General features: G+C 35.7%; 1 protein-coding gene across 2 annotated transcripts in view; it reads right to left on the minus strand.

Annotated features, from left to right (window-relative positions):
• Positions 1 to 24,074, minus strand: part of BIRC6 (baculoviral IAP repeat containing 6) — a 234,697-nt gene that overhangs the window by 60,222 nt on the left and 150,401 nt on the right. For both annotated transcript variants that reach the window (XM_080814319.1, XM_080814318.1), the window contains exons 58-65: positions 19,268 to 19,399; positions 17,130 to 17,297; positions 15,724 to 15,897; positions 14,624 to 14,820; positions 12,907 to 13,207; positions 9,955 to 10,172; positions 5,632 to 5,796; positions 4,241 to 4,409 (exon numbers count right to left, since the gene is read on the minus strand). In XM_080814319.1, the coding sequence (XP_080670445.1) occupies positions 4,241 to 4,409; positions 5,632 to 5,796; positions 9,955 to 10,172; positions 12,907 to 13,207; positions 14,624 to 14,820; positions 15,724 to 15,897; positions 17,130 to 17,297; positions 19,268 to 19,399 (1,524 nt within the window). The remainder of the gene's footprint in view (positions 1 to 4,240; positions 4,410 to 5,631; positions 5,797 to 9,954; positions 10,173 to 12,906; positions 13,208 to 14,623; positions 14,821 to 15,723; positions 15,898 to 17,129; positions 17,298 to 19,267; positions 19,400 to 24,074) is intronic.

The following is a 24,074-nucleotide window of genomic DNA, read 5'->3' on the forward strand; positions in this document are numbered from 1 at the left end:
TTGGCAGGGACTGAACAGGAAAACTCAAATTTCCCTTTCTTTTTTTTTTTTTTTTAAAGATTTTATTTATTTATTTGACAGATCACAAGTAGGCAGAGAGGCAGGCAGAGAGAGAGGAGGAAGCAGGCTCCCTGCTGAGCAGACAGCCCAACGCAGGGCTCGATCCCAGAACCCTGGGATCATGACCTGAGCCAAAGGCAGAGGCTTTAACCCACTGAGCCACCCAGGCGCCCCTCAAATTTCCGTTTCTGAAATTATATTTACCTCCATGCTATGAAACCATCACTAAAATGGTAGAGTTTTTATGACACTTTGATAATTAATGGCAAGTAATTTAATGTGCTCAGTAATGCTGCTTTCTGAAAATATGAGCATGTCATTTTTCAAAATAGTATGGAGACTAGGGGACGGTGAGGAACCCTAGAGTAACATTCTACATTTACCCATTTTTTTAAAACCAAGTATTGCTGGCAATGAAACAGGATCCCCACCTAGTGGCCAGTAGGGGAACTGCATGCTCACTGAAAAGCATATATGTTATTAACCACCGCTTGAATAAAAAAATGATCCTTGTTTACAAGGCAGCATTCAAAATCCATGGCAATGAGAAAACGAAGTCAGACTGTTGAGAGAAGCAAGTTAAAATGAACATGTTCTTTATACAAGGATTTTTCTATCTACCTAACTACCTACTCTAAGGGTTTTTATTATTCCTTTGAAAACTAATAATTGAGATAAAACATTTAATTCACTTATTTGAATTACCCACCTTGAAGCTCTGGCTTTAGATTTACTGTTTTATAATTTTTCTAACAACTCTCTTATAAATTAGCTTCTGAAATTAAGTTCTTTCAAGAAAAATTTAAAAATACATACACAATACTGCTTTGATATAGTTGGCCAACACCGAGTTATGTTACTGATTTCATGTTAATCTAATGTACAAAACCAAATAAGAACACTAACAGATGCCTTTATTTTAGTTAGCATAAAAAGAACTATTTAAGCTTCAAATGTACTCAACTATTTCAAGCAACTGGAACCATGCTGTAACATTTGACAAATCTGATTAACTTAGCTAAATATGAAGACTTATACTGCCCCTGTGATGCCGCCAAACCAAACACTCCAAAAATTTCTCCATTCTTTCACTTATAACAAGCTTTTACATTTTCTTCTCCACCCATTTTCAGGCCAACAGAGAAAAGCCAATATATGAAACGGTTATAATAGGAAAACTACTATTAGCTATTAAAAATTCCTCCTGAAACAGTTAATTAACAAAAAAAGAAATATTAGGATTTTTCTCCTAACAACCATAAGAAGGAGGAAAAAAAGGAGGTGGGAAGGGAGTAAGAAAGCATATTCTATAGTTAATGGCAGACCAGTGAAAACCAGAGTGTAAACTACTATATGTTTCTATATTGTCTTGTCTTGATCACCTATCATTTAAAAAACATGTAACAGGGTGCCTGGGTGGCTTAGTTGTTGAGCGTCTGCCTTCGGCTCAGGTCATCATCCCAGGATCCTGGGATCAAGCCCTGCATCAGGCTCTCTGCTCGGTGAGAAACCTGCTTCTCCCTCTCTCACCCCCACTTCTTGTGCTCCCTCCCTCACTGTATCTCTGTCAAACAAATAAATAAAATCTTAAAAAAAAATATATATATATATATATGACAGAAAGGAAATGTGCACTGCTTGACTATAGCTCTTAAAAGAGCCTACTGCATTATGTCTGTGTTTCTGTGTATTATCTGCTAGCAATGTAAGCAAATCATCCCTTAAATATAATGTCGCAAGTGAAATTATTAGCACTGTTGTCACACTTAAATACCAACTTGCCAGATAGGCAATGAAATAAATGGTGTATTTTGTAAAAATGTCGATATTATGAAAGACAAAGAAAAGCTGGGAAATGTTTCAGATTAAGGGAGAAGAGATAGGACAACTGAAGTAGAAGATGCTAAACTCGATACTTTACCCTATCCCACCACCCCAAACTGCCAAAAATAATATTCTATAGGCAAATGATAAAATTGGAAAATGAACTATAAACTAGTTTTCTAAAACTAGAATTTTCTAAAAGATTTTATTTATTTGAGAGAGGGAGAGAGAAAATGAGAGAGCACAAGTGGTGGAGACGGAGAAACAGGCTGCCCATGGAGGAGGGAGCCTGATGCGGGGCTCCATCCCAGGACCCTGGAATCATGTCCTGAGCTGAAGGCAGCCACTTAACCACTGAGCCACCCAGGGGACCCTAAAACTGGAATTTTACTAAGTTCCAAGAAAAATGACTATATAATTTGTTCAGATTTTAAAATGCTACTTAAAAAACATTTTAACCAAAATTGATTATATAAGTAACATTTATTAATGTAACATTAAGCTATGTTTTCCTCAAAAATTCATATTCAGAATGAATTTTAACACTCATCTTAAATGCGTATACTTTTCTCACCAACTAAAGATCAGACTGCATCACAAACTCGAGAATAATTTTCTCTGATCACTGAAAACATAATTTAAGAGGTGTGCTACCAAATTATTGACCCATTCATCTTAACTAAGTCACTTTAATTTATCTAAAAACATAATTTCAAAATAATTTGTTACCACATTCAAATGTGAATGTATCGATTCCAACTATACCACTAGACAAGGTACCAGCTTAAACACATAAATCTAAACATTGGGCTGGGAAAAAAAAAAAAATCACCTTTTACAGGTAAATAGTATGGCACAAAGGAAAGGTCAAACTCTGATTTGTTGTATTAAATTTCTAAAATAGCTCCAAGATAGAGTATCAAAGTCTCTGTAATTCCAGATGGTTATCAAAATCACAATGTATTTATTAACATACTCAGCAGAAATTACACTTTACATGAATACATTATTTTAAGTAGTAAACGTAGATAATACTGGATTTCCTTTTTAACCCTGAACCATAAACATAAAAGCTCAGTGTTACACAAAGAGTGAACTATAGAACAAGTTTTTAAATTTTTGAGGATATAAATTTTGAAAGCAAAATGATTAATAAAATATTTTAATAATGTGGAAAGAGATAAAGAAAAACCTTATCTTATTCTATTCAATTTCTCTATACAATCCAATATTAAATTTTGGCACCAGTATGTTTATAGCTTTAAATATTTTACTTAATCAAAAAATATACTGTTTATTTGATAACTACTTTTAAAAAAAGACAAATGTGATATATGAAATAGGTCAGTGTAAGAACAAAAGCAATCTAAATAATGTATCACCTCAACATTTTTATGAAGAAGTTTAAGGTAGACTAGAGAACCATCTGTTTTTAAGCCCAATAACCTCCACAATGGTAGAAGTTAAGGGGCAATTACCTCTTTTCAAATACAAGTAGCTTTTCCATCCATCCAATTGTGCATTAAACTGCTACCAAGTACCAAACAGACTTCAAGACTTATTCCCATCACTTTCCTTACTTATCCTTTCTTAATAATATAATTAAATGGGTAAAACTCTATTTTTATGAGCAAGAATATGAATAAAGACAAAGATAAGAAGCAGAGCAGACAGTTGAAAACAAAAACAAAAAACCTAAAAGTTCTTAGCTAAAAGGAGGAGATGTTAACTGCTTTGGGTTTTTTTGGCAATATCTGTAAACAAAATAAGTATTATTATTTGGGAAAAGAATACCAATTCTTGGAACTAATTTCACAACTATAACTAGTTTCAATTATCAGTTGCATACTGGCAAAGTAAGTAACTATAGTACTTTTCTTATTGAATTTGTAAAAATTAGTACTTATTATCAAGTACCTATGGATTAGAATAATTTGTATATCTGCCTTTCTTTAATTTACCAACATCTGAAATTGGACAGTGTTTGAGAAAAACATTAAGATGCACAGAAGTTCAATCAACCATATTTAGCTTAGAACACAGTCAGGAAGATGCCAGCCTTTGCCCTATTAATTTCCGTTATATGTTATTTTTTTAATACAGTACATTCACAGGTTAAAACAAAGGGATAAGGAAAACTTTCATTTTGTGTTCCAGAACAGGTCACAACACAGTTATCCAATTAGGAGCCCCTGAAGACAACTAGGTATCTCCAGAAAAATTTTTAAGAAAGAAATCCATTAATCTTATACCTACATATATCGGGGAAGACTAACACCAAATACTTCAATTGTACCTTATTATTTTAATAGATTATAAAAGAAGTCAACAAAGGACTAACAACAATGTGATTTACCTGAATCATTTCGTAGATAAGAGGACATAGCTGGGATGAGGCAAGACTGACTGAGCAGCTCTAGAAGTACAGAAGGAAGGGCATTACTGTTCTGAACTCGACTCTCGTGAGATGACTGGGCTTCTCCATCTACTGCACCACTCACAGGATTTATATAACTTGCAAGAACCTAAAAATGAAAATTGTTAGGTTCACATTGGATTTTAGATTCACACACTTCAAAAGCCCACATTTTGTTAGATATTCACTGTTTATATTTTCAAGTCAGGCACAGTCTATCTTTTAAAAATAAGATATTCTTTTCTTCAGATTTTCAAGAGAAGGATGTGCTTTTAGCAGATGGTACACTGTATACAGTTAGACACTAAGAAAAAGTCCACCTGAGAACACATACTTCAAAATTTAGCAGCAGCCCTCAGTCAGACTCCCTGCCTTGGCAGCACGCCTGCTTCTCCCTCTCCCACTCCCCTGCTTATATTCCCTTTCTCGCTGTCTCTCTCTAAACAAAAAAGATCTTAAAAAAACCCACAAAAACCAAACCAAAACAAAAAAACTTAGCAGAAATTCTTACATTATTTATTTTCTGGACTGGATTCAGTTTACATTTTGAGGATGATCTTAGAATTCTATACTAGAATGAGCCTATCATTCTAGAACTGCAGAAAATAAGGCTCAAAGATTTGACCTATTTTAGGGGCACCTGGGTGGTTCAGTCATTATGCATCTGCCTTCAGCTCAGGTCATGATCCCAGGGTCCTGGGATTGAGCCTTGTATCAGGCTCTCTGCTCAGCAGGAAGCCTGCTTCTCCCTCTCCCATGCCCCCTGCTTGTGTTCCCTCTCTCACTGTTTCTCTCAAACAGATAAATAAAATCTTAAAACAATAAAGATTTGACCTATTTTAGTCAATTAGTTGATGCAGGGACTAAAGCTAGTATTTAAGCATCTCCCCCTTGTCATACTGGTGCTGTGGGATTTTCGGTGTTCGTTCAACTTGCCTGATTCTAGAAAAGTCATAAAACAATATGAAACAAAGAAACAAAGATATTAAAAAAATAATTTTTTTCCCTTGAAGAGTCCAGACACAGCACTTTAGATGAAAAGAGGACTGGAAGGAGGTAGATATGGTACATTTTCCAATTACTGGGTAATTTCATACTCGTCAATTTCCTCTCAGTGAAGAAGCTAATTGAGAGGGAAGAAATTTATAGTTACAAGTAGGGAAGAACAATCTTTGTCCAGTGCTATCTTCAATGTACTGAGAGCAAGGAGCATAATGTGTTTTATACAAGTAGCTGAAGATGAGTTGGAGAGTCATCAACACTTAACCAATACAAATATAAAAAAATAATTTTAATTATTATCCCCGACAGTATCAACGTTGTAAACATACCTGCAGAAGACAGGTAACATGTTCCTCTTCCAGCCTCTGTTTGGTTAAGGCTTGTTCCACATCCCATCCAGAGGCTGTAGAGCCTGTTCCAAAGCCAGTCCCTTTGGCCCAATACAGCTGCTGTTCTTCTGTTGATGTAGGGTTATGAGAGCTTGATACCTGTGGCTTACAAAGAAAAAATGAAAATTTCTTAATATCTGATTTTAGTTGCCCTCAAAAATATTTATCAGTGCAAAAAGAAAGAGTTTAGCTGCTATAGAAAACAGTCTGAGAACTCTTCAAAATATTAAATAAAGGAGGCACCTGGGTGGCTCAGTGGGTTAAGCCTCTGCCTTCGGCTCAGGTCATGATCCCAGCGTCCTGGGATCAGGGAGCCTGCTTCCCCCTCTCTCTCTGACTGCCTCTCTGCCTACTTGTGATCTCTCTGTCAAATAAATAAATAAAATCTCTTTTAAAAAAATTAAATAAATGATTATTATGTGACCCAGCAATTCCATTCCTAAGTATATAACCAAAGGAAAAAAAAAAACGGATAGGCAAATACAGGTCCATGTGTTTTCACAGCAAGACTGTAACAGCCAAAAAGTCTAAACAGCCCAAATACCCTTCAATGAAAGAATGTATAAACAAATTGTGATATACATATACATAGAAAACAATTAGTCATAAGAAGTAATGAAGTACGATACATGCACGCTGCTTTGTAAATGAACCTCGAAAACATGCTAAGTGAAAGCAGACAGACACAGAAGATAACATACTGCACCATTCCACTTATATTAAATACCCACAGTAGGTAAATACAGAGACACAGAACACAGACTGGTAGCTGCCAGGGACTGGGGGAGGGGGAAAATGGAGAATAAATGCTTCTATTTAAGAATAAATAAATAAATAATTTAAATATTTATCAATAAAACATGGGGTAAGGACAACAGAGTCAATGACTTAAAATTAGAGAAAACAGTGAAAGCAATAGGGATATGAGCCAGATCCCTTAGGATGAATCTAGTACAAGCATATCTTAGGAGAACCCTATAATGGTGTCATATGTTTTCAATCAAGGTAAGAAAGATTGCTTCTATTTCTAGAAGGAATAATTCTCAATTTCTTTCTTTCTCAGAATGTGATGTGTAGAAAATTCTCTTTTGGCAAAAGAGGACATTTAAAAATGTGAATGGTGTAGAGACAGAAGAAATTACTTAGAATCAGTGGCCTTATTAACATAACCTCAAACTCTGTAAAGGTCAATTTTTATTATTATTTTTGTGGGCAGTAAAATTAAAATTAATTCTATAACAAGAATCCTCTTGGGGCACCTGGGTGGCTCAGTGGGTTAAGCCTCTGCCTTCGGCTCGGGTCGTGATCCCAGCGTCCTAGGATCGAGCCTCATATCGGGCTCTCTGCTCGCTCGGCAGGAAGCCTGCTTCTCCCTCTCCCACTCCCCCTGCTTGTATTCCCTCTCTCGCTGTGTCTCTCTCTGTCAAATAAATAAAATCTTTAAAAAAAAAAAAAAAGAATCCTCTTTTAAAGAATTTTTACTAAATATACTATGAACACAAAAGAGATTTGTAACTAAAAAAAAAAAAGGAAGATTTGCAACTAAGATTAGTTTTAAGGGTTATTTAAAAATAATACCAGTGCTTTTCATTTCTCTTAATGGGAATATTTTCTAAGGAAGAATATTATGTATACTACTTTCATAAACTGACCTGCAATTTAGTTTTATGGCTCTATGATTAAAAATGCCATCTCTCACATTTTATAAGATAAAGTGTTAAATGAATGACAACTTCATTACCATATAAACAGTTAAGAGTAAAATAACATTATTGATAGAAATTTATTTTAAAAAATTCTATAAAGTGTAACATATATACAGAAAAAACACAAAACAAATTTAATGAACTGTAAAAACTTATTTAACTGTGCAGGTCAAGAATTAGATTACCGCACACAAGAATTTGCTCCTACTCTACTACCTATTCGTCAAACCTTCAATTCCTCCACAAAGTTAATTATAATTCTGATTTTTTGTACTCATTACTCTTCCTTACTCTTCTTTATAATTTTACCACTTAAGCATGAAACTCTATCCACTATAGTTTCAGTTTGTTTAATTTTAAACATTATATAAATAGAATCATGCCATATATATATTCTATGTGTGGCATTTTAGTTGTGCTTGAGAAATGCACTGCTATTGTGTATAGTTCACTGTAGCTATTTACTTTCATAGCCTAACAATATTCCATTTAATAGTAGACTATAATTTCCTTATCCTTTCTACTGTTTCCACATTACTTTATCCATTCTACACACTTTATATTATGACAAATGATGATGGGACAATACTTGGTATTGTGGTTTTGGAATTTTACACCTTCTGATGGGTGTATAGCTGTAGTGTATTAAAGGTTTTCATTTTGTACTTTTCCAGTAACTAATGAAACAGATCTTCTTACATTTATTGGATATTTAGGTAGCCCCTCTTGTAAGTGCCCATTCTAGCCTTTCACATATTTTTCTACTGGGTTTTCTTGCCTTTCCCTTCTGTAATTTTGTAAGATCTCCAAATATTCCTAATAAAAGTTTTTGATCAGATACAACCAACTATAGTCTCCCATACAGATTTAGGTATGGTCTCCCATTCTGTGACTTCCTTTTCACTATCCTCAGTTTTTTTGAAGAAAAGAAGTTCTTAATTTTCAAACAGTTGTTTTTTTTCTATTTTTTTCCCATACGGGTTAGAACTTTTCTAAATATTCTTTTCAAGAAGTTTTTGTCTACTCCTAGATCATAAAGGTATCTGTGTATGTTTTTTGTCAAAGGGCACTGTTATATTTTGTATATATTACAAACATTTAGATCTATCATCTGGTTAGAATTAATTTTTGCATATAGAGTACATTAGGGTTTAAAGATTCGATTCGTTTTTGTTCCACAAGAACATTTAAGTGACCCCCACCATCATTAACTGATAAGATCGTACTTACCCCTACCCCATTATGTTGCAGAGTTACTGTTATCATAACAGATAATCAAACATATGGGGAGTTAAGTCTCTATTGTTTGCTGGGCTTCTAATCTATCCTTGTACTAATACCACATTTTAATCAATTTTGATACATGATAGCATAAGCCTACTAGGTATACTCTTCTTTTGAAACTGCCTTAGCTATTCTTGAGCTTTTGCATTTCCCCAAAAAATGTTAGAACTGGTTTGTTAATTTCCTCCAAAATAAATCAGAAATTCCATCAAACATAAAGATCACTTTGATAAGAAATACTATTGAACTGTTCTATTTTCTGTGCCCATGGAAATAAACATAAGCAAAGATCTCAGTTTACTGAAGACTAGTGTTTAAGAAAACTTCAAGTATTTCACACACAAAAATCTTACACATTTATTTTTAGATTCATTCACAGATATTTTCTCTTTTTGATGCTAAAAAAAGTATCTTTAAAAAGTTCATTTCATAAGTCAATCGGAGAAAGACAACTATCATATGACTGCCCTGATATGAGGAAGTGGAGATGCAATGTGAGAGGTTTGGGGGGTAGGAAAAGAATAAATGAAACAAGATGGGATCAGGAAGGAGACAAACCATCAGAGACTCTTATTAATGTCACAAAACAAACTGAGGGTTGCCGGGGGGCGGGGGGGGGGGTCGGGAGAGGGTGGTGGGGTTATGGACATTGGGGAGGGTATGTGCTATGGTGAGTGCTATGAAGTGTGAAAATGTGGAGATTCACAGACCTGTACCCCTGGGGCTAAAAATACATTATATGTTTATAAAAAAATTAAAAAACAAAAAAGTTCATTTCATGTTTCTTGCTGGTATACTTATTTTAAATACTGAACCTGGACACTGTATCCTCATTAAACTCACTTATACCATTAATTATTTTTGGATTTTCTAGAAACACAATCAAAACATCTTGAAATAATGAGGTTTATTTTTTCTTTCTTTCTTCCCTTATCTTTCTGAACTAGCTAGAAGCTCCAATTAAATAGTAAGATTCTCTAAAGTTCAAGAAAAGGATGAGAGATCACAATGTAAATTCAGCATATCCTGGTAAATGGGAAAGCTTCTTTAGCTATTACATCTTTGTTTTTCAAGTAGATGGATTAACTTATGGCTTCTAAAAGAGCCTAATAGAGAAGAAACACTTAGTTCATAGTTTCTCTTTTAAATATCCTTTTACAAACAAAAAAGGAATACACAAGTCTCTGAAATACTATTTCAGAAAAACCCTATTCTGTACTCCATGAATTTAACTTAATTTTTTCATAATCTAAATAAATAAAATTGAATTTACCTCTGCTTGATTGAGATTAGAGTTTGGAACTCGTGGGGCATGGTGGCTCAGAGCAGAGAGGCAGACAAGAATGAGGTGTAGTGCTCCAATTTCCAATGCCATCCGCCTTAGAAGCACACCATCATCAGTCGTCAATGGTGTCGTACTAAACAGACTACGAAGGACATGGAAAGGAAGAGTTGGAAGCACATTGGCTGATGGAGATTGCAGAATATGACCTAGATCAAGAAAAGAGAACTCAAAGTTAAAAATACTTAAGAACACAATAAGGAACAAGATACAGGGTCACAAATTAATAGTGACAACACGCCATATATCATTAAATTTATTTAAAAAACAACACAAAGACCACAAACAGAGTAATACCTGAAAAATGTAATAATAAGAAGTGTCTGGAAAACCTCTTTAAGACATAGTATATGTAAACAAATTAAAGTTGAAATATATTCATATGATAATTAATAGTTATAGACTCTGTCATGATTATTATAAATCAGAAATTGAATGGAAACCTAAAAACTAAAATAGAAGCACTTAAAATACCTGATTGCCTTGGGAATAGTTTCAACCATGAATAGATAATGAAAGAGTGAAACCATTTTATCTGTCTATGATATTACTTTGGTATTACACCCAGCTTTAGAAAGGAATGTTAAGGTGTGCCTGCGTGGCTCAGTGGGTTAAGCCTCTGCCTTGGGCCCAGGTCATGATCTCAGGGTCCTGGGATTGAGCCCTGCATCGGGCTCTCTGCTCAGCGGGGAGCCTGCTTCTTCCTCTCTCTCTGCCTGCCTCTCTGCCTACTTGTGATCTCTCTCTCTCTCTGTCAAATAAATAAAATCTTAAAAAAAATTATTAAAAAAAAAAGAAAGAAAGAAAGGAATGTTAAGTGCAAAGAACCCAAACCAAACCAAAATAAAAACCACCGCTATATGAACAGTGGAAGTGACAATGGATATCAGAATTATACTTTTTAATAAACATTCAGCATATATTGACTAAAAAAGGGGGGGGTGAAATGGCATAAAGACGATTTTCTGCTGGGTTACACCTACCATTGTGTGATAGAGTGCCATAAAATGTATCCTTTTATCTACTTAAATTAAAAAATCAGATGAAATAATTAGAATAATTAGAAATTCCTGATCTGGGGTACCTGGTTTCCAACTCAGGTCATGATCTCAGCTCATAGCCTGCTTGAGATTTTCTCTCCCTCCCTCTCTGCCCCTCCCACTCTTCTCTCTCTCTCAAATAAGTAAATCTTAAAAAACAAATAAGCAAACAAATCTGATCTATTAAAATAGGCATATATAGTTTATACATGAAACCAAACAACCAAGACTATTTAGGATGTAATTTAATAAGTTATTACAAAAACATTTAAAATAATGTCACCATTTTTTAAAAAGATTTTATTTACTTATTTGATAGAGAAAGAGCGTGTGGTGTGCACAACAGGGTAGTGACAGGCAGAGGGAGAAGCAGGATCTCCACTAAGCAAGGAGCCGGGTGCAGGGCTCAATCCCAGGACCCTGGGATCATGACCTGAGCCAAAGGCAGATGCTTAACCGACTGAGCCACCCAAGTGTCCCAATGTCACCATTTTTTTTTTTAAAAGATTTTATTTATTTATTTGACAGAGATCACAAGTAGGCAGAGAAGCAGGCAGAGAGAGAGGAGGAAGCAGGCTCCCTGCTGAGCAGACAGCCCAATGCAGGGCTAGATCCCAGGACCCTGGGATCATGACCTGAGCCGAAGGCAGAGGCTTTAACCCACTGAGCCACCCAGGCGCCCCGAACAATTATTAATCTTCAAATGGAATGGTCATTAACTGAAGAATCATAGGTTAACTGATTGAAAATCTACTTGCTAGGCTACCCTCAATTATGACTTTTCTTTAATGTTCCCTTATATTAAATAAAATTGCCAGCCCAATGGAAACAAATGCCATAGCTTTTTATTATTATTCTGTAATATTATCACATTACAATTATTCTATAATGTTACTTTCTACATTCTATTCTCTTCAGTTGAAACAGTGCTTCCAGATTCATTGTCTTAAGAAAGATTATCATGTCATGACTTGGTTCATATGTTTTAGTGAATTTTTATTACTATTCAGGATAAAATCTCAAGTTCTTAGTAAGACTTTCCATGATCTGTTTTCAATAATAGTTTTTAGAATGAGCTCTCAGTGCTTTTTATGCAAGTTTTCATCAGCTAACTTATCCTCTCTCATATAATCTGAGCACACAAACATTACTCAAATCATCTTCTTTCTAGCTCATCTCAGCCTAAATAGACTATCCTTCAAGGTCCTACTAAAAATTACTCTGCCACTTTATTCACATAGCTGGGTAGCAAGGAAACAGTCTCACACCCGTGAGCCTTCATAATACTGTACCTCTTGCAAGTCTTTTGCAACTTGTTAAGTCTATGCTTATCTATACCGCTTGTTGCTACTACTGGAGAACATTAGTGACATGAGGGCAAATCTAAATAGCTGCTTCATTTCCCACTGCTTCTGATGGTGCCCAGCAGTTATGTAAACAGTGAATACATTTTGAATGAATAAAGTAATGCAAATGAAGATTCTTGGGGGCGCCTGGGTGGCTCAGTCGGTTAAGCGTCTGCCTTCGGCTCAGGTCATGATCCCAGAGTCCTTGGATCGAGCCTCACATTGGGCTCTCTGCTCAGTGAGAAGCCTGCTTCTCCCTCTCCCGCTTCCCCCTCTCTCGCTGTGTCTCTCTCTGTCAAATAAATAAATAGAATCTTTAAAAAAAAGAAAAAGAAGATTCTTTAGGACTTGTTATATGTATCATTAGAATGAAACTACCAGCAACAAAGGACCTAGTAACTTTACTGTGAAATAAACAAATAATGAGTAACAGGCACTGAGCTGAATAACTTTTACACAACCTATGCTAAATTTCATTACTAATTCTAAACACTTACTTCCTTCTCCATCATCCGTCACTCCCAACACCAGTCGAAGAAGGCACTGGGCATGTTTTCTCTCTTTCAGTAGCACTTCAGCATAGCCCGGAAGACGAAGAAATAATCCGAAAGCAGCCAAAGAATGGGCAGGAATGGGAGACATGGTCTGTACTGCTGATTTGATAGGTGGAGGCTCAGCTGCAATCGTTTCTGGTGCTTCATAAACTAATTCCCCTGACTGTTCAATGGTCACCCACTCAAACTGATCACTATCTTTTGGCTTTTCCTGAGTTGTAGAAGTTACCACTGGAGCACTCACCTGAAGAAAAAGAGAATTTTTGCTCCGCTATTTGTGTTTTCAACATCAGGTTCAAATTAAAGATGTGACTTTAAATAATCTCTTTAAAATACAGGAATAAAAACACCAATAAAGGGACATATTTTTAAAAAGCTTCCAAACATCAGGAATTAAATGATATCATGAGTATGGTGGTATCTGCCAAGTATCTCTAAAGTCAGATACATACATCCATACATTTATTTATTTATAAATAAAGTTACTATTTTATCCTTTGTCATTAGTTAAGAATCTGTAGACAGAGTCTTTGAGGTTATGTAAATATCGTTTCCCCCCAAACTTTGATCAATTAGAATTAGCATTTTAAGAATTCTTGCCTAAAACAATAATTACTACACTGGCTGCCAAATGGTGACTTTCTATCATTCCTTCTACATTTATTAGTTGGCCTGAACTATAAGTAAAAATGTTCCCTTCTTCTCCTCTCTTATTTATTCATTTATTAATCCACATCAATTTGGAACTAGGGTCCCTGCAGATGATCAGGGTGGATCCTAAATCAATGACAGTTGTCTTCAATGTCTTTGACAAGAAAGATGGCCGTGTGAAAATATAAGCAGAAACTGGACTGATGCAGCTACAAGCCAATGAATGCCAAGTGCCAGCAACCACCAATGGCTAAGGAGACATGGATGCATTCTTCCCCAGAGCCTGCACAGGGACCATGGGTCTGCTGACAACCTGATTTCAGACCTCGAACTTCCCTACACAGTGAAAGAATAATTTCTGTTGTTTTAGGCCATTCAGTTTGTGGTCCTTTGTTACAGCACCCTAGGAAACTAATATATATATACTAAGTATATGAAATTACAGAGAATAATTCCTCTACTTCATTCAATAAACGTCAAGTGCTTTATAATGAAAACTTCCCATAAGTCATACTCCCTCCTTATTAATGAAAGAGCACTGAAAATACACACCTCCCCAATAGCAACATTAATTAACAGTAAAGCAGTATGTTTTTTAAAACATACTGGTACCTAAAACAGGAAAAAAAGTTAAGCAGAAAGACAATACATTTGGGTAGCAGTATACACTACCATCTTACTCTCCCATTGCCAGTAATATCCAAAATTAATATGCCTAAAGAAGCACAGAAATAAAAGTGCTACAGTGTGACGACCATAAAGTCAAAGTAAATGCTGCAGCGTAATCAGTTTGGCAAATGTGCTCGGTCTTCAGCACTTCCTTGGAACCAACTAATTCATAAAAAGCTCTGTACAGGCTTACCTTTGAAAGACTTACACAATGCTCAAAGACTGTAAGAGAAAGGTACTCCCAAAAGGTTAACACAAGTGAGTTTTTTCAAAAAAGCAAAAAAAGAGAACAAAGGGCTTTGTCGTGGAATGATATATTCAATGAGGAATCTTATCTTACTTGTTGAATTACTTCTGGATATAGCATGGGCAGTCTTTCTGCAATAAGAGCCAGTCCACCCATTCCTGCAAAAACTTGTAATGGTGACTGAATGGGGCAGGTTTCAAGTAAAGATTCATCCAATATCCCATCCATACATTCATCACTTGGAGTGAGAGCCTCATCTTCTGGACAACTACCAAGTAAGTCTCCATGATCTAGAATAATAAAGTACAAGTAACAGGTAAGAAAAGGTCTCTTTTTATAATAATCTTTCATTTACAAAGCAGATCTTACTGTTGCCTCTCTACATAACAAAAGAGCATAAATATCTTAGGTTACTCAGATCAAGCTTTAAGGCTAGATGCTACAATAATTTTTAAATTATTTCTGATGTTGCTTCCTAAAGTCCTGCTACGCAAGGTACGGTCACTGGCACAGGAGCACCGGCATCATCTAAGAGCTTCTGAAATGCAGAATCTCAGGTCCCATCCCTAACCTACCGAATAAGAATCTGCATTTTAAGAGTGTTCTAAAGGTAATTTATAAGCATAATTTTAAAGTTTGAGAGGCACTGTCCTTCAGGGTGTATTTGTAAGTTATATTGTACATAAAAAATAAGTCAGCAGAGTCAAAGCAAATACTAACATGCGTACATCACGTTCTGAAGAAACCAACTAGGAAAAACTTAATAATAACAAAGACTTCTTGTACTGAAAACTAAGAATTACACCATACTGATTTAACTTTGAATCACGCACAGAAGAAAACCAAAAGGCTAGTGTGTTTATACGTAACCAGATTCTATAAACACTAAAAAAAAAAACCCCAAATAATCCTGCTGAAAACTGAGCAAAGGAAATATTCTAAATCTACTAAAGGATGCAAAAGGCTAATAATAAAGCATATGTGCTCATAAAATAAATGATGCTGTTAAGAGAAATTAAGATTAATTTCTAGTGAAAACAGCGATTTTTTGTATTTATAAATTATTCCATCATAAAGAAAAATATTTTGTTAGCTTGATATAATAAAAACAAAGTAAATTAAGTCATCAGCTACAGAAATCCTTACTTCCTTGGATCATGCACTGTAATTTTAAAGGAATATCACATACATACCTTTTTCAGGGTGTAACCTTTTAAAAGAGTCCGTTTTTGACAGACTTGGGTCTGTGATAACTCTAGATCCCAATTTAACAGTCAGGTCTATTGAATGGTAACCTTGAGGAAGTTTTCGGTCATACAGGAGAGTTAAGAGTTGGGCAAGCGTCATTTCTGCTGGCAATGGCTGGCCTAAAAATGATATAACTAAGTTAAATCTAGAATCCAAGAGGGAGACATTTACGTGGTTTGATTTAGTCAGTTACTGTTTTTACTAAACTGCACCTTAAGCGTCTGATTCTGACACTAATTTAAAAATAATTTAAAATCAGCACATGGGAAGTTTACAGAAATCTATTTCTGATGCATGTGAATAATACTATCTATAGAAAGTGTTAGTCACTAACCAAATCCCACTAAGATCTTCTGAACCAAATTAAGAAACAAAGAAACAGAATTCCTACAAATCTGGAGTTGGCAAAATCTTTTCCCTATAAGGCCAGATAATAGATATTTTAAGCTATGAAGACTATACGGTCTCTGCTGCAGCTACTAACTCTCCCACTGTGGCACAAAAACACCTATGGACAACACACAAATAAACAGGCATAGCTGTATTTCAATACAACTTTTTTTATAGAAAGCGGGGCGCCTGGGTGGCTCAGCTGGTTAAGCGTATGACTCTGGATTTCAGCTCAGGTCATGATCTTAGGGTCATGGGATCGAGCCCTACGTTGGGCTCCGCACTGAACACAAAGTCTGCTAGAGATTTTCTCTCCCTCTGCCCACCTCCCAGTTTGTGCTCTCTCTCTCTAAAATAAATAAAATCTTAAAAAAATAATAAACTTTAAAAAATATTTTTTAATAGAGAGAGATCCAGTTTACTGGCCATCCTTGGTTCTTTGCTATAAAGCAGTAACATAAAGCTAAGAAGGAAAATCCTTTCAAAGTTAGGTGGCAACTTGATTGTAACAATATAGCACAAAAATGGAGATAAACTGGCTATCATCTTGACCAACAGGAAGCATACTGGTCAAAGAATGTGTACCACCCGAGGAGAAAACACTGCATAACTTTTGGTGGTATGGCAAAGAACTCCACTGCTATAACCAGTTCTTCAAAATCTGCCTCACACTGTTTCCTGGACAACTTGTTATGAACTTTTTAAAACATTAGTTTTACTGACTTTATAGCACACTGACAGCAAAATTTAGGAAAGTACTAAGCTGTAAATATCAACATTATAACGTTAAAAAGAATATGTAGAAGGTTACTCCTTTTCTTCTCATTTTTCTTAGAGAGAACTGTATGGACAAAGCCTCACTAACTCATTTATCTCATCTCGAGCACTTGATTAAACAGGAGTCTAGCAAACATGTCTTCAAAAAAAATTTTTTTTAATTTTTAAATATTGCGAACATTACCTGCCAAGAGTTTGTGGAACAGGTGAAACACTGGGACGGTAATTATTTTGTTGGCAGTCTCCGCTCCTGAAGAAGCACTTCCTATTTTATCAGGCATTGTTCTCCCTCTCCTGGATGGCGGACGAGGTGGTGTAGCTGACACAGCCCGTTTAGACTGGGATTTCAGCCCTAAAAGAATCAGTAAGATTCTGTAGCTAGCCAACACATTAATGAAATAAAAGAACACTTTCACAATATTTTTAAAAAGCATCACATTTCTAACTAATGCCAAAAGAGAGAAATATTTCTTCTGATCTTTATCTCCCAATTTTATTTGCCCTTTATGACACATCATTAATTTTGGTTTCATGTTTGTAACTATTTTCAAGAAAGTAAAAAACAATACTAAATTCTACTGTCTCTGAGATATAGATGACTGCCCGTTTTACTAGCAAGTATTGTTGTGCGACTATGTGCAGGAAATCTCGCATTAATTCTTCTCAGAAACAGAATAAATTCCACCAGTACAGAGATCGCCTATTTGAGGAGTGAAGTAACATGGACTAAACAATCTTCTTTGAACTAAAATCATCTCACTTATGTTAAAGAAAATATCCTCCAAATAATCAGTTATCTGGGACATTTTGTCATCTTCTTCAGCTGACAGTATGAGTGCAAGTCTCTGTACATTGTCAAGCTTAAAATGAGTACCTAAACAGTTCACAAATGTTCAGTATCTGATGAAGTATATTAAGGTTCAGATATAAAATAAGTATAATAATTACACTGCCAATGAGTAATGGATTTCAGGTGCAACGTTTTTACGTCCAGTATTAAAACATCACTACAAGACGTTTGCATTAATACTTTGCATTATATGCATAAATCATGTCAAAAAATGGGCAGAAGACATGAACAGACACTTCTCCAATGAAGACATACAAATGGCTATCAGACACATGAAAAAATGTTCATCATCACTAGCCATCAGGGAGATTCAAATTAAAACCACATTGAGATACCACCTTACACCAGTTAGAATGGCCAAAATTAGCAAGACAGGAAACAATGTGTGTTGGAGAGGACGTGGAGAAAGGGGAACCCTCTTACACTGGTGGTAGGAATGCAAGTTGGTGCAGCCACTTTGGAGAACAGTGTGGAGATTCCTCAAGAAATTAAAAATAGAGCTTCCCTATGACCCTACAGTTGCACTACTGGGTATTTACCCCAAAGATACTGATGTAGTGAAAAGAAGGGCCATCTGTACCCCAATGTTTATAGCAGCAATGGCCACGGTCGCCAAACTGTGGAAAGAACCAAGATGCGCTTCAACAGACGAATGGATAAGGAAGATGTGGTCCATATACACTATGGAGTATGATGCCTCCAGCAGAAAGGATGAATACCCAACTTTTGTATCAACATGGATGGGACTGGAAGAGATTATGCTGAGTGAAATAAGTCAAGCAGAGAGAGTCAATTATCATATGGTTTCACTTATTTGTGAAGCATAACAAATAACATGGAGGACATGGGGAGATGGAGAAGAGAAGGGAGTTGAGGGAAATTGGAAGGCAAGATGAACCATGAGAGACTATGGATTCTGAAAAACAACTTGAGGGTTTTGAAGGGGCGGGGGGTAGGAGGTTGGGGGAGCCAGGTGGTGGGTATTATGGAGGGCACGTTTTGCATGGAGCATTGGGTGTGGTGCATAAACAATGAATTCTATTACACTGAAAAGAAAGAAAAACAAAAAACAACAAAAAAAAATCACTACAAGACGTTTGCATTAATACTTTGCACTATATGCATAAATTTGCATATATGCATAAATTTGCATCAATACCTTTTATTACCTGAAGTTCCTATTAATACATACTGTTATAATTTTATAAAAACCCAAACAAAATCAAGATTATAAAAAACAGAAAGCTGGGGCGCCTGGGTGGCTCAGTGGGTTGAAGCCTCTGCCTTCAGCTCAGGTCATGATCTCAGGGTCCTGGGATCAAGTCCCTCCTTGGGCTCTCTGCTCGGCAGGGAGCCTGCTTCCTCCTCTCTCTCTTTCTGCCTGCCTCTCTGCCTACTTGTAATCTCTGTCTATCAAATACATAAATAAAATCTTTAAAAAACAAACAAACAAAAAAAACGAGAAAGCTTACCCGAAGCAACAACAACGCTGTAATTGTCCTGAAATCCATTTTCCGCCTTAACTTTTTCTTTCTCTTCATGGTTTTTCTTTTCTTTGTCATCTTTCTGTTCACTAATTAGTTTAGCAGTAATACTTGGTGTATCTGTAAGAAAATATTACCTAAAATACACTGCTTTTCAAAGTCATTAAGGAGGAGGCTACAAATATTTCAAAACAAGTATTACACAAGACATTATCACTAATGTGGGTAGAATGTAAATGTATTTAGAAGAAACTGATGAGGTAAAGCCTGATATTTAATCCTTGCTGATATCAATTTAAGGGAATCACCACCGTTCATAAGCCAGGATACTTAAATTCCCATCTCTAGAAAACATTATAAATTGCAGTGGTATTTATTACCTCTCAAGGCAATGAAAAGCTATTACCACTAAATTTCCTTTATTTAAGGCACAGTTCAATGTGCTTGCCACCAACACATAATCTGGTCCTCACAACATGCATATGAAGAAGGAATATTACTCTCAGGATAAGGAAACAGCCTTTAACAAGTTACTGATCTAACCTATTAATGGCAAATATGGAATTCAAGCTCAGGACGCTCCTAAAGCATTATATTAGACTTCTTATTCTACAGACAGGAGTAGAAAGGAAAAAATTTCCATAATGAAGATTCGTTTTGCTATTTTTAACTTAGGAAACTTAGATACTTTAAAAACAGATACTAAGGACTTTAATAAGATAAACTATTTGAATTAATGTTTTCTTTCATTACTCTGGAATATGGCATGCTATTAAAAACCATGAATTGAATGGATGACTACATAATGATCTGATCTGGCCATTAAGAAATCCAAAAACCTAGAGGAACTGTTTTTGTTTTTTAACTGTTTCAATATTAGGAATGACTTTCACTAAATAGATATGTTGATACTGATTCTCTTTGCACTTTTCTAACCTAACACAATTATGATCTAATGCTTCTTCATAATTTAAAAAGGTGAACAACAATCAAATGATAAAATAGTATTATGTTTTGTATTATCTCCTACTCTTTAGCTTTCCTTGAATGTCTAAAAATATCCCCATGATCTCAATTTCCGGCGTTCCTTCCTAACTGCAGACTGCCTTTAGAGAGTTCCGTTTTTTTTGTGAAATTTAAAAATTCTGTAAATACTATAAACAATAAATACAGAATGCAACAATACATTTACTTTCTTATAAAAAACCACCAAGCAATCCCAAATGGCAAAATCGTAACAGAAGTCAGAATTAAATACTTAAATAATACAAAAATTCACACAATCCATAGCATTATCAGGAAAACCAGTAAAGATCATTAGGTGCTAAGAACTTAACATAGTGTTATCCCAGTAAACCCCAAATACTAAAAGACACCACTAAGAAAAAAATTTTCTCAACATTGTTTAAAATTGTTCTAGTTTGTGTTACCACTTCTGGTCAAGACGAAATAACAAAAACCAGATTTACTCTCCTATCTGAAATAACTAAAAACTAGGAAAGTACATCAAATAGTTTTCAGACAATGGCTATAAGGAAGGCAGGAGAGGGATGGCTGGGTGATGAAAACTAAGGAGGTGAGCCCAAGGACTTCTACAGTTGCCTGCCTAGAGTTTCCCAGGCCACAGATGGCATAGCACAACTCAGGAATCACCCAAGGTGAGGACAGAGACTTGGAGCCCAGGAAGACAAGGGTGGCTGGCTGCAGTTTTCAGGTCACATTGCCAGGAAGGAAAAATCTGCACAGAAAGAGAGCTCCAGAGACCTAGTGTCGTCTCTGAGCATTTTATATGTGGTTTCCTCACATAGGAAAGGCCAAGGAAAGTGCTTCTCAAAAGTAACAAGGGGACCAACCCCAGGGTCTAAATTGAGGGTTGTAATATGTAGCGTTCTCAATGCGTACTTAATTCTTAACAGAGTTCTCAGAAGGGTATTACCTCATTAATAAGGTCAAAGTAGCCCTCGACCTTAATTTTCAAATGTGGTACCCTATTTCTACTCCGATGTAGCACTTTTTAAAAATTAAATTCATTAAAAATTTAGTTCCTTAGTATCACCAAACATATTTCATATGCTTAAGAGCTACTGTACTAGACAGTGTAAGTTTATAAAAAACTTCCATCATCACAGTGAGTTCTGCCCTAGATTAAAAGGAGCTCTTATCCTACCTAATAAAACTTAAAAGCTGGCTCTAAAAGCAACAATCTGTTTTCAGTTAATATAACTGCATCCCAAAACAAAATAAAAAATATTTATTAAAATACAAAAATATCAAACACCCAAAAGAAGTAAAAAAGAAGTCACATTGCCTGGCATCCAACAAAATTTTCTAGGCAAATAAAGAAGCGATAATATAAAATCCATAATAAGGGAAAAATAATCAATATAAACACACCAATGTGTTTAAGATGATAGACAAAAACTTACACATTTTAGATAAGGACAAGGAAATACAAAAAAGAACCAAAAGACCTTCTAACAAACAAGACACTACAGAGGAATAGACTTTGAAGACAGCAATATAAATTATACAAAAATTATAAAGAGAGGGGAAAAAAGTTGGGGGGGGGGTGAACAGAGCTTCAGTGAGCTGTGGAAGAACTTCAAGAGGCCTAATAAAAATGTGTAACTGGGGGCGCCTGGATGGCTCAGTGGTTTGTTAAAGCCTCTGCCTTCGGTTTGGGTCATGATCCCAGGGTCCTGGGATCGAGTCCCGCGTTGGGCTCTCTGCTCGGCGGGGAGCCTGCTTCCTCCTCTCTCTCTCTGCCTGCCTTTCTGCCTGCTTGTGATTTCTGTCTGTCAAATAAATAAATAAAATCTTTAAAAAAATATGTGTAACTGGAATTACACAAAGAGAGGAGAGAAACAGGAAGAAAGCAAATACTTGAGACAGCATTTATTTAAAAAATGTTTTTTAAATTTAAAAATTCCAAATTTGATGATATCTATAAATCCGGAGTAAAAAAAGTCAACAAATCCGCATGATAAGAAAACTACAAGGCATATAACAATCAAATTGCTTAAAAGCAATGAAAGAAATTTGTAAAAGCAAATATACTGACATACGATCTTTATTATTTGGAAGCAATGTGGTGAAAAGCTATGGGAAGTGGGTAAAATTATTAGGTAATTTTGGGTTACTTGTTTTTATTTTTATACACATTGATAAAATATATACACACATAGGGGCGCCTGGGTGGCTCAGTGGGTTAAAGCCTCTGCCTTTGGCTTGGGTCATGATCCCAGGGTCCTGGGATCGAGCCCCGCATCGGGCTCTCTGCTCAGCAGGGAGCCTGCTTCCTCCTCTCTCTGCCTGTCTCCCTGCCTACTTGTGATCTCTGTCTGTCAAATAAATAAATAAAAATCTAAAAAAAAAAAAAAAATACACACACACACACACACACACACACACACACACACACACAAACATGCCACCAGGTATGGCTAAAGATCATACACATGCCTTAAAGGACTAAAGCACTGCTAAACAGAGGTTAAATTCAGCACTTGCATAATTTCTGATACTTGCTCAGGAAGACTCTTTGTTGGACTTTTTAATACGAGTAGTATTCTTACAAGGCAATCAATTTTTTTAAATATGTAAGTAATAAAGGGAAGTATTTTTTATTCTTTTTTTTTTTTTAAATTTTTTTTAATTTAAATTTATTTATTTGTTAGAGAGTGAGCGAGCAAGCACAGGCAGACAGAGTGGCAGGCAGAGGCAGAGGGAGAAGCAGGCTCCCCGCCGAGCAAGGAGCCCGATGTGGGACTCGATCCCAGGACGATGGGATCATGACCTGAGCCGAAGGCAGCCGCTTTACCAACTGAGCCACCCAGGCGTCCCAGTATTTTTTATTCTTAATGACTGAATATGACATTTTAGAAAACAGCATTCCTTTATAGTAAAGAAAAATGTTAAATTTCCAGTTATTTGGGGCACCTGGGTGGCTCAGATGGTTGAACAACTGCCTTTGGCTCGGGTCATGGTCCCGGAGTTCTGGAATTGAGTCCCGCATTGGACTCCCAGCTCGATGGAGAGTCTGCTTCTCCCTCTGACCTTCTCCCCCCTCATGCTCTCTCTTACTCTCTCAAATAAATAAATAAAATCTTAAAAAAAAATTTCCAGTTATTTTGCAATAATGTCTACTACTTTTCCATGATCAAGTTAAATATAAGAAATCACAACTGAACTTCAGTACTCTTCCCCACTTGTCCTTTTTTCATTTAATTAATTAATTATGCATTTTTTTCTTCACCATGTAGAACGAACAATTCAAGGCTATGATAGGAAAAAAAAAGTCTGTAAAATCAAATTTTCAAAAAAGTTTAGTTGTAGCAGGATAAGGTGGACATCTTCAAATAAGAACAAATGTTATTTATGCAGTTATAATAATACTCTTAATATTTTACTGGATAACTTGTAAAAAGAAAAGAATTAGAGTATTATATACACACTTGGGTTAGATGCAGTGATTAAAGCCAAAAAAGATTCTTTTCTACCTTATTTTCTCAAAGCAATCACATCCGTTCTCATGGTTTAACCTACCTACTATCTATGTGTAGTGACAACTCTGAAATCTCTTCAATCCAGTTTTTTATTCTAAGCTTAGATTTCTATTTCCTGCCTTTAGACATAAGTTTTTTTCTGAGATATTTACTCCTAACTTCCTACAGTTGTAAGCTTAGGTATCTGGATACAGACAGAAGCATACTTATATTTGTATTAGAATGCGAACATTCTTAAATTTCATTTATTTTTTAATCTGACAGCATACATAAGATCATAGTACTCTGAG

This window comes from Martes martes, assembly GCF_963455335.1.
Source record: "Martes martes genome assembly, chromosome: 9".
NCBI lineage: Eukaryota > Metazoa > Chordata > Mammalia > Carnivora > Mustelidae > Martes > Martes martes.